This window comes from Musa acuminata, chromosome BXJ2-6, assembly GCF_036884655.1.
Source record: "Musa acuminata AAA Group cultivar baxijiao chromosome BXJ2-6, Cavendish_Baxijiao_AAA, whole genome shotgun sequence".
In the NCBI taxonomy this organism is placed as follows: Eukaryota; Viridiplantae; Streptophyta; class Magnoliopsida; order Zingiberales; family Musaceae; genus Musa; species Musa acuminata.
In genome coordinates, this window is record NC_088343.1 from 12,150,502 (window position 1) to 12,160,715 (window position 10,214).

The window sequence follows — 10,214 nt, forward strand, 5'->3', positions numbered from 1 at the left end:
CACGGCGCTCGGCTGCGACACCGTCGCCCTCAACTACCAGTCCAGCTTCTCCTTCTCCAGCGGCTGCCTCTCCTACTGCAGCGACAAGTCGAGCATCGTCAACGGCTCGTGTGCCGGCATCGGCTGCTGCCAGACCTCCATTCCCAAGGGTCTCAAGAGTATCTACACCATTCTGAGGAGCGTGAAGAACCACAGCACCACATGGACCTTCAGCCCCTGCAGCTACGCCTTCCTGGTGGACCGGGAGACATTCGTCTTCAACTCGACGGACCTCGACGACTTCTACACCAAGAACAACGGCGTGGTGCCGGTGGTGATGGACTGGGCGATCGGGAGCCGGATCTGCGAGGACGGGAGCGGGTCGCCGGACTTCTCGTGCGGCGACAACAGCCACTGCGTCAACTCCACCAATGGTCGGGGCTATCGTTGCAGCTGCAATACTGGTTATCGAGGGAATCCTTATCTAACCCGTGGTTGCCAAGGTACAGTACGTTGCCTTCTTATCGACCCAAGGATCACCGGTCTAAATTACCATTGGTTTCATCGACAGATATAAACGAGTGCGAGGATCCGGCGACCAATCCCTGCGCTGCAATCTGTGAGAACACGGCAGGAGGTTACATCTGCTCTTGTCCGCGGGGATTCTCTGGCGATGGCAGGAGGAGCGGCAGCGGCTGCATTAAGGACGCCAAGAGATTTCCGCTCTTCCAAGTTGTGCTTGGTAAGTTGGCTGTCTCTGTACATGTCCTGTGTGAGCTTTTGAGACCTGCTCTGTTCATCGTGCTGCAGGTTGCGGACTGGGACTCCTTTTCCTGCTCATCACTGGTTCTTGGCTGATTTGGGGGCTGAAGAAGAGGCGGCAAATGAGGCTCCAAGAGAAGTTCTTCGAGCAAAACGGAGGGCTGTTGCTGCAGCAGCGAATCGCTTCCAGCGAGGGCGCTGCAGAGACCGCCAGGATCTTCACAGCAGAGGAACTCGAACGGGCCACCGACAACTACAGCGAGAGCCGCGTGGTCGGAAGAGGCGGCTACGGCATCGTGTACAGGGGAATCCTACGGGACAACCGAGTGGTGGCCATCAAGAAGTCCAGAGTCATCGACGAGAGCCAGTTGGAGCAGTTCATCAACGAGGTGGTCATCCTCTCCCAAGTCATCCACCGGAACGTGGTCAGAATCCTGGGCTGCTGCTTGGAAACGCAGGTCCCCTTGCTGGTCTACGAGTACGTTCCCAACGGCAACCTTCACCACCATGTCCACGGCCAGGGCCGCGCGTCGTCGCTCTCCTGGGAGACGCGCCTGAGGATCGCGGCGGAGACCGCCGGGGCGCTTGCCTACCTCCACTCCGCCACCGCCAGGCCGATCTTCCATCGGGACGTCAAGTCCGCCAACATCCTCCTCGACGAGAACCACATGGCGAAGGTGTCCGACTTCGGAGCCTCGAGGCTGATCCCCATGGACAGGATGCAGATAACCACGTTGGTCCAAGGCACACTCGGCTACTTGGATCCCGAGTACTTCCAGACCGGACAACTGACGGAGAAGAGCGACGTTTACAGCTTCGGCGTCGTCCTCGCGGAGCTCCTGACGGGGCTTTTGCCCATCTCTCAAGCCAGACGGCAAGAAGAGCAGAACTTAGCCATCTATTTCCTCGTTCACATGAGGGAAGACCGCCTGTTCGAGATATTGGAGCCTCGAGTACGCAACGAGGGAAACCGAGAGCAGCTGCTCACGGTGGCCGAGCTGACCAGGAGATGCCTTAGGCTGCGAGGGAACGAAAGGCCTACCATGACGGAGGTGGCAGCGGAGCTCGAGCGGACAAGAAGGCAAAGGGAGCACCCATGGCTGGAAAACGAGCACGGAGAGAGTCAGAGCTTGCTCAGGGAACCAGCAACCGTGTACTACACAAGTCCTATCACCGGAGACGAAGACTTAGATGCACATATCATGCTCTCTCTGGAAATGACCAGAGGATGACGAAGACTCGAAGGTTGATGATGATGATGATTGTCCAGCCATCAGGACTTCCTTTTCCCTTTGACTCACTTTTGTATCCAAATCTGTTTGTGTCGCGATCATGCAGAACATAATATGTGTTATTTTAAGGCGAAGAACAGTTTTATGTTATATTTTTTATGTATTCAGTGAATAAGATCATTAATTCATCTATTCGATCGGAAGTGAATAAGAACGTTAATTCTACTATTCGAATCACACCTCCCAATCTGAAGATCAAATTCGTTAATAGTATTTCGACAGCAACTAATAACCAGCCGTCTCAAAAGGAACTTTCCTGAGATACGTACGCATTGCCCGGCAAAGAGTCAATAGTACTGACGCCTCCATTATACTCTATACCTATATAAAATGACGCAAAGTCAACATCGATATCCTTCAGGTCAACGTAAGCGGCTGATGATCTTGCGTGGCTGTCACGTCCCGCGTGATTAGTGTCAGATTCGGTGGCTCTCCTCACATGGAAGGAAGTCAACTGCATCTCGTTGACTTGACCTGTGATCAACAACAACGAACAAAGTAATCGTAATTTGGGCCACCATATCTGCCCCCTCCGATATCCTTCGTGATGTATACGTTCTTGTTTTGCCCCGAAGAAGAAGACATCAGGCATTGGAAATGATGTCGATAGAATATTGATCGAGCAGGGCAGAAATGTGGGCATGATCTGTGCAGATCGCCCCAGCTTCGAAGTGGTCAACAATAATGGCTCCTGTGACGCGTTTCTACCTAATTAGCCTTCAAGTGAAGTCAAAGCTTGGGCAACTAAAGAGCGTGCATGAGAGCCTCAAGCTCAGGCAGCTTGCTGGCTTCAGCAATGGTTGCCCAGTCCCTGATCGCCCTTCTCTTCCTCCTATGCCTCGCCCAAGCGACATCGCCAATTTCCACTGCGCTACCAGGCTGCCGCACTGCCTGCGGCAACCTCACTCTCCCTTACCCGTTCGGCATGGAGGAGGACTGCTACATGCCGGGCTTCAAGATGACATGCAACGACACGTTCTATGACCCTCCCAAGCTCTTCATGGGCTCCGGCAACATCGAGATCACCCAAGTAACTCTGGACAACGTGTTCATGGAGGGGTTGGTCGCCCGCGACTGCTACGGCGAGCTGTCGACCTCCAGTCACGTGTGGACCAACATAGAGAACACCCCCTACACCCTCTCCTACGCCCGCAACAGGTTCACGGCCATCGGGTGCGACACGTTAGCGCTCCTCTACCGCGCCACGCTCGTGGACTTCACAAGCGGCTGCATCTCGCTGTGCGCCGACGACGACAGCGTCGCGAACGGCACCTGCGCCGGCAGCGGCTGCTGCCAGACCACCATCCCGATGGGGATGAAGAGGTTCGACGCCTTGCTCGGCAGCGTGCAGAACCACACCACCACGAAGAGCTTTAGCCCCTGCAGTTTTGCCTTCCTGATCGACCAGGAGCAGTTCGAGTTCAGCGTTCCGGATTTCATCCGTTTCCGGAGCAGGAGCACCGTGCCGATCGTGTTGGATTGGGCGGTGGGCAACCAGACCTGCGGCGACGCGAACAAGTCGGGAAGCATCATCTGTGGGCCAAATAGCAGATGCGTGGATTCTGACAACGGTCCGGGGTACAAGTGCCGATGCAACCAGGGGTACCATGGCAATCCGTACCTTGCTGTCGGATGCGAAGGTAGGCATTTCATCAAACACTTGGTCTTCAGCTGCTAATAAACTCCCTTGATGTTTGTGCATTTGGTTTTGTAGATATCAATGAGTGTGAAGATCCAAGCTCAAATCCTTGTGTAAGCATCTGCACCAACACTCCTGGAAGCTATATCTGCTCTTGCACGGATGCCACGGCAGGTGATGGCAAAAGAGATGGAAGTGGCTGCAGATCAGCAACCAAGACATTTCCATTGGTACAAGTCGTTCTAGGTAGTCAACTCATATGCCCTCCGGTTGTTTCTGTTCTACTGTTTTTGGAGTCACCGATCGTTTCCACCATGTCTCTGTCACGCTGTAGGTTGTGGATCAGGCTTCATGTTCCTGCTGGTGATCAGTTCCTTGATCTACTGGGGAGTGAAGAAGAGGAGGTTGGTACAAATGAGAGAGAAGCTGTTCGAGGAGAACGGGGGAGTGCTCTTGCAGCAGCAGATCGCCTCGCGCGAAGGAGCAGCTCGAACTGCCAAGATCTTCACCGCAAAGCAGCTCGCCAAGGCCACCAACAACTACAGCCAAGATCGAGTCATCGGCAAGGGCGGCAATGGTACGGTCTACAAGGGGATCCTCCCAGACAACAGCGTGGTCGCCATTAAGAAGTCCATGGTGTTCGACAGGAGCCAAGTGGAACAGTTCATCAACGAAGTGGTGGTTCTCTCCCAGGTCATGCACCGGAACGTGGTCAAGATCTTGGGCTGCTGTTTGGAGACTCAAGTCCCGCTGCTGGTCTATGAGTATGTCCCCAATGGGACACTCTCCGATCGCCTCCACGGCCGCCGCGACTACTCCTCGCTGTCATGGCAAGCGCGACTAAGGATCGCCGTGGAAACTGCAGGAGTGCTCGCCTATCTCCACTCTGCAACAGCCAGGCCGATCATTCACAGGGATATCAAGTCCACCAACATCCTCTTGGATCATAACTACAACGCTAAGGTGTCTGATTTCGGCGCGTCGAGGGTGGTGCCATTAGGTAGAGCTCATCTGACCACGCTGGTACAGGGGACACTGGGCTATTTGGACCCCGAGTACTTCCACGCCGGCGTGCTCACCGAGAAGAGCGACGTCTACAGCTTCGGGGTGGTGCTCGCGGAGCTGCTAACCGGGAAGCCACCGGTTTCTTCTCAGAGGTCCCGCGAGGAGCAGTTGCTGGCAATGCACTTCATTTCGTCCATGGAAAGGGGCCAGCTTTTTGAGATCCTGGAACGGCGGGTTGCCACCGAGGGTGACAGGGCGCAGCTGGAGGAAGTAGCACAGCTCGCGGAAAGATGCTTGAGACTCACCGGGGAGGAAAGGCCTTCGATGAAGGAAGTAGCAGAGGAGCTGGAGAGGTTGAGGAGGTTTGAGAGACATCCATGGGCTCAGCAATCCAGTGACGAAGGCAGTGGACGATTGTTGGGTATAACCGGCTATCCATCGGATATGGACTCGATCGATAACATCAGCACGCCCATCGATTGATCCCTACTTGGTCAATATATTTGTCTCATGTTTCATTTCCTATAATAACTCCTTACATGTGTTTGTTTTAATGTCTATATGATACACTTATGTAATTTTGTGTTCCTTCCTGGAGGCAAAAAGGCTCATACATGCGTGGTTATTATCATCAGAACATTCTGAGCATGTACTCCATAGATCGATAACATCAGCAGCAGATCTTTACGTTTGTATTCAACTATGTTGCTTAATCAACCTCATCGATTTTAGGCCCTGCACCACTGGGATTACCATCTTCCTGCATTCCACCGTGCATGGCAGCTCCTGCACCTTGGTACGTCTTGGCGATGATTGGATTGCAGAGGCTCTCGAGCTCCTTGAGCTTGTCCTCCAACTCGCCGACTTCGGCAAGCTGGTTCCTGTCCAGCCACTGAATCGCCTGCTCGATCGCGTCCTCGACCTTCTTCTTGTCGGCCGGAGGCAGCTTGGAGCTGACCTTCTCGTCCTTGATCGAGTTCCGCATGTTGTACGCGTAGTTCTCCAGCGCGTTCTTCGCCTCCACCTTCCTCTCGTGCTCCTCGTCCTCCGCCTTGTACTTCTCTGCTTCTTGGACCATCTTCTCGATGTCTTCCTTGCCAAGCCTGCCTTTGTCGTTGGTGATCGTGATCTTGTTCTTGTGCCCCGTCGTTTTGTCCTCTGCGGTGACGTTCAGTATGCCATTGGCATCGACGTCGAAGCAGACATTGATCTGAGGCACGCCCCTTGGAGCAGGAGGGATGCCGGAGAGCTCGAATTTGCCCAGCAAAGTGTTGTCCTTCGTCCGCGCTTGCTCACCCTCGTAGACCTGAATCAGAACTCCCGGCTGGTTGTCGGCGTAGGTGGAGAAGATCTGCTCCTTCTTGGTGGGGATGGTGGTGTTCCTCGGAATCAGCACCATCATCACTCCACCGGCCGTCTCGATTCCCAGGGACAGAGGAGTGACGTCCAAGAGCAGCAGGTCCTGCACCTTCTCGTTGCCTTCACCGCTCAATATCGCAGCTTGGACAGCAGCGCCGTAGGCGACGGCCTCGTCGGGGTTGATGCTCTTGCAGAGCTCCTTCCCGTTGAAGAATTCTTGCAACAGCTGCTTGACTTTGGGAATCCTCGTCGAGCCGCCGACGAGAACGACATCGTGCACGCTGCTCTTGTCCATTTTGGCATCCCTCAGGCACTTCTCCACTGGCTCCATGCACTTCCTGAACAAGTCCATGTTGAGCAACTCGAAGCTCGCCCGGGTGATAGTGGAGTAGAAGTCGATGCCCTCGTACAGCGAGTCGATCTCGATGGTGGTCTGAGCTGTGGACGACAGCGTCCGATTCGCCCTCTCGCAAGCCGTCCTCAACCTCCTCAGCGCCCTCGGGTTGCCACTGATGTCCTTCTTGTGCTTCCTCCTGAACTCCTGCACGAAATGGTTCACCAACCGGTTGTCGAAGTCTTCGCCACCGAGGTGAGTGTCGCCGGCAGTGGCCTTCACCTCGAAGATGCCCTCCTCGATGGTGAGCAGGGAGACGTCGAAGGTGCCGCCGCCGAGATCAAAGATGAGCACGTTCTTCTCGCCGGACGAACCGCCGGCCTTCTTGTCGAGGCCGTACGCGATTGCCGCAGCGGTCGGCTCATTGATGATACGCATGACGTTGAGGCCGGCAATGACGCTGGCGTCCTTAGTGGCCTGGCACTGGGAGTCGTTGAAGTAGGCAGGGACGGTGACCACCGCGTTCTTGACGGGGGTGCCGAGGTACGCCTCGGCGATCTCCTTCATCTTGGTGAGGACCATGGAAGAGATCTCCTCAGGGGCGAACTGCTTCTCCTCGCCCTTGTACTGCACCACAATCATGGGCTTGTCGCCGGGTCCGGCGACCACCTTGAACGGCCATAGTTTCATGTCGCTCTGCACCGAGGGGTCACTGAAACGCCTACCGATCAACCGCTTCGCATCTACACCACAGATTTAGCAGAAAGAACAAATCTTTAACACCTAATTCGTCTTACAATCTTTCAAGAATAGAAAGCGACAGAAGAGATGCTTCATGTTGTTCTGCTCTGCTCTGTTCTCACTGCCTCCAGGCAGGAAACCAAAGCAACAGATGAAGATCTTGCAATCAAGCTTAAGGCTTATAAGCAAATCGACGTGCTGCATCAACGAAAACAAATGATGTACAGAAGGCGAATCGAGATACAAAAGAACTCACCGAAGACGGTGTACGTGGGGTTCATGGCGACCTGATTTTTGGCAGTGTCGCCAATGAGGCGCTCGGTGTCGGTGAAGGCGACGTAGGACGGGTTTTTTGGTCACAATATTGGTGGCCTCCAGTCTCTTGACCAATGGCTTGAAGGGTTCGACGAATCCAGACGAGCCCAACGAAGCTTAGCACCACACAAACCTTCGACCCTGCCTGGCCTCAGATATTGCATCATTTCCTTTTGAGTACATCAACAAATTAAAATCCCATGATTTTTCGGGTGAAAAATGCGAACTGCAGCAATAAATATTATCAGATGCAAGCATAGCAAATCCACCCACAACACAAAGTTACCAAATACAAAAGGAAATCAAACACATACATGGATCAATATAAAAATCCAGAGCAGAAGCTCGAACAATTAGTCATAAATTGTTCTATCGTAGGAAGAAAAAAAATCAAATAAAGATGCAGACAAATTCTTCACAATCAAGGAAAAAAAGAAACAATCAACTAGTCTATATATGTATTAGAAAATTTCTGACTAGGTACCCAACTAGTGAATCCCATGAGTTCTAGAACAGCTGAAAATTTTCCTTTGTAAAAAAGATATGATACAGATTTCTTTGGATTGTCCTCTTGACAGAGACTTATCACATTCTTTGCCCTCCATGATTTGTTTTATCCCTTCTTGATACCCTAGCATAAAGCTTTTAAGTGTATCTCTGAATTCTGAGGCACACATCATATATACACGCTGCACTGCAGGTCTTAATGTCTCCATTCCACCTTTAGCTGTCACAGCAAGATCTTCCTTGAAGGTTCTATTGTAGTATAATCTTGATGATGAATCTCACCATCAAACTTCATGTTTCTTTTATAACCGGTCTAAGAACAGGACCAATATCCTGCACCCAACTAGCAGCATAGAGTCTACTTGATATGTGGTGGATCAGGCAGAGAAGAAGCGAAAGCAATTTCCTTCAGATCATAGTGAACACAATCGTATAGTTTCCAACATACCACCCACAGCTTCATCTTGATCTATGAGCCTACACTAAGAATTAACATCTGAACATTATGAACCTGAATTGATTCAAAAGTAATGTGCTCACTGTAGATTTTTCTCCTGCACCTATTCATTAATTTCAGGAGGCAAAAATGACATTAATGTACTCGAACAGAGACAAAAGGTAAACCCATTTGCAAAGTAATCTTAGCAAGTTGATTTTGCCAAGAATATTTCCCCGTCCAAAATGTAATCCGATAAAAGTTGAATCAAGTTCTGCAACCTTTACCCTTTGGACCACTCAATGCAAGCACATTAGACACCTCCAATGGCATTCAATAAAATCATGACAACAACAAGAAAGACATTCAACTGTTAACTCCTAGAAAGATTTCCTTTATATTACTCTTAATCTAACTCATAAGAAGCAAGCATTGTTGTTGTGCCAATTCTTGCAGAATACTTGTAATATGTTTCCTCTATGCAAAATCCTTTCTATATCCAGAATAAGTTACTGAAAATCCAACACTAATCTTTTTTCTCTTCAGCAGAAGCAGTAGATCACAGTCACATATAAACTTTGGAATTAGATAACTAAAAGGCAAAAAGTAGTTCCCCTGTTTGGCAATCTAATCTAAAGTTTTAACCCAGGAACCATAATTTTTATCTACATAAGAGCATAATATGATGCTTTTCTACTTCAAACCTCTCATCTTTATCTAAGGTATAAACTATTGGTGACAGAAATAACATTGACCTACAAAAGCACCATAGTATTATTATTGTTGTTCCAACCTTCTCCAAACGATAACAATGTAAAAAGAGTTATTTAGGGGAGGCAGTCAATGGTTTACTATAGATCTTATGATACAGAGAGAGAGAGAGAGAGAGAGAGAGAGAGAGAGACGGGCAAGGATCTGAAAGGAATAGTGGTAGCAGGCACAAGAGACGGGCTGTTGAGAGGCGAGTGTTGAACTACAGGTGGATGAGAGAGGTCGAGGTCTTTAGGGTTTGGCGTGAAAGTATCGAAAACGGGGGAATAAGTTAAATGAGGATAGCGAAGAAAAAGAAGAGAGGAAGAGAACGAGACACTCACTTCACCTCACCTTCTTCAGAGGTCGAGGCGATGGTGGTGGTGGTGTCGACGAGGCCTTCTTGCTCGCCCTGTCGCCGCCGACTGAGTGGTAGAAACCAGACCCAATCGGGCCTAAAATGTTCGCACGAGTGAATCCAGGGCTTTGACTTGGCTCAGTCAAGTTCACAAGTGTTTCGCGAACTCCTGTTCGACTCAATCCGGATGGGGCGCGGCGCCCACTGATCTAATCATTTCAACACTAAAAGCAACACCCCTCTAGATAACCTTTGCTATTGGGACCACTTTTGCTATCCATTAGGAGAAAAGGTAAATTAGCGAGTAGCTCAGAAAAATGTACCAGAGCAAGAATGTCAACATCATAAAGGGCTGAATCAGTCACGTACGCAACCAATAAACTAACAATTATGTAACAATTAATTGCAACATTGTCAATGCTTTGATAATTCGATGGCCATATATACTTCCTCACGCAACAAAGAGATGAAAAATCTACTAATTCACGGGACTTCCATGAACGAATTAGGACCAAATTGGGATTTGAATCGACCAAAACGAAGCACGAGACGACTTTGTACCTGTTTAGCGTATAGTCATATGCAATATTTCATGGCTGTGATGAAAGCAAGGAAGCCATCATCGGCTCGTCTGATCCATGTCATCGTCCGCGTGCGGAATTCGAATCAAGCGCCTCGCTGGTCCCTACATCGGCTCGGCTGGTCCATGTCATCGTTGCGTGCGGAATTCGAATCAA

The 10,214-nt window shown here is 50.6% G+C and overlaps 3 protein-coding genes across 7 annotated transcripts; 2 read left to right on the forward strand and 1 right to left on the reverse strand.

Annotated features, from left to right (window-relative positions):
• The first annotated feature begins 54 nt into the window (after window positions 1-54).
• Window positions 55-2,176, forward strand: LOC135614895 (wall-associated receptor kinase 17-like). Its single transcript, XM_065112748.1, has 2 exons — window positions 55-721; window positions 790-2,176. Exons 1-2 carry the CDS (start codon window positions 202-204, stop codon window positions 1,971-1,973), a joined length of 1,704 nt encoding a protein of 567 aa, XP_064968820.1. The 5' UTR covers window positions 55-201; the 3' UTR covers window positions 1,974-2,176.
• A 550-nt stretch (window positions 2,177-2,726) lies between these two features.
• Window positions 2,727-5,308, forward strand: LOC135614896 (wall-associated receptor kinase 2-like). Its single transcript, XM_065112749.1, has 3 exons — window positions 2,727-3,673; window positions 3,748-3,918; window positions 4,007-5,308. Exons 1-3 carry the CDS (start codon window positions 2,791-2,793, stop codon window positions 5,158-5,160), a joined length of 2,208 nt encoding a protein of 735 aa, XP_064968821.1. The 5' UTR covers window positions 2,727-2,790; the 3' UTR covers window positions 5,161-5,308.
• LOC135614898 (heat shock 70 kDa protein 4-like) lies at window positions 5,248-9,618 on the reverse strand. Of its 5 annotated transcripts, none has more exons than XM_065112752.1 (3): window positions 9,474-9,618; window positions 7,368-7,652; window positions 5,248-7,113 (listed from the first exon to the last, which is right to left on the reverse strand). In XM_065112752.1, exons 2-3 carry the CDS (start codon window positions 7,390-7,392, stop codon window positions 5,387-5,389), a joined length of 1,752 nt encoding a protein of 583 aa, XP_064968824.1. In that variant the 5' UTR covers window positions 7,393-7,652; window positions 9,474-9,618; the 3' UTR covers window positions 5,248-5,386. The 5 variants fall into 5 exon arrangements, with proteins under 5 accessions (XP_064968824.1, XP_064968825.1, XP_064968826.1 ...); XM_065112753.1 differs by having other exon boundaries at window positions 9,464-9,594; XM_065112754.1 differs by having other exon boundaries at window positions 7,368-7,596; window positions 9,474-9,577.
• Window positions 9,619-10,214: the final 596 nt, after the last annotated feature.

What these genes read in the sequence shown, in the direction of transcription:
- LOC135614895 (XM_065112748.1), top strand. Translation starts at nt 202, where the DNA reads ATGGACCTTCAGCCCCTGCAGCTACGCCTTCCTGGTGGACCGGGAGAC. An exon ending in GCTCTTCCAAGTTGTGCTTG is followed by an intron (nt 722 to 789) that starts GTAAGTTGGCTG and finishes ATCGTGCTGCAG; the next exon opens with GTTGCGGACTGGGACTCCTT.
- LOC135614896 (XM_065112749.1), top strand. Translation starts at nt 2,791, where the DNA reads ATGAGAGCCTCAAGCTCAGGCAGCTTGCTGGCTTCAGCAATGGTTGCC. An exon ending in CCTTGCTGTCGGATGCGAAG is followed by an intron (nt 3,674 to 3,747) that starts GTAGGCATTTCA and finishes TTGGTTTTGTAG; the next exon opens with ATATCAATGAGTGTGAAGAT. An exon ending in ATTGGTACAAGTCGTTCTAG is followed by an intron (nt 3,919 to 4,006) that starts GTAGTCAACTCA and finishes GTCACGCTGTAG; the next exon opens with GTTGTGGATCAGGCTTCATG.
- LOC135614898 (XM_065112752.1), bottom strand. Translation starts at nt 7,392, where the DNA reads ATGAACCCCACGTACACCGTCTTCG. An exon ending in CCCCACGTACACCGTCTTCG is followed by an intron (nt 7,114 to 7,367) that starts GTGAGTTCTTTT and finishes TCTGTGGTGTAG; the next exon opens with ATGCGAAGCGGTTGATCGGT.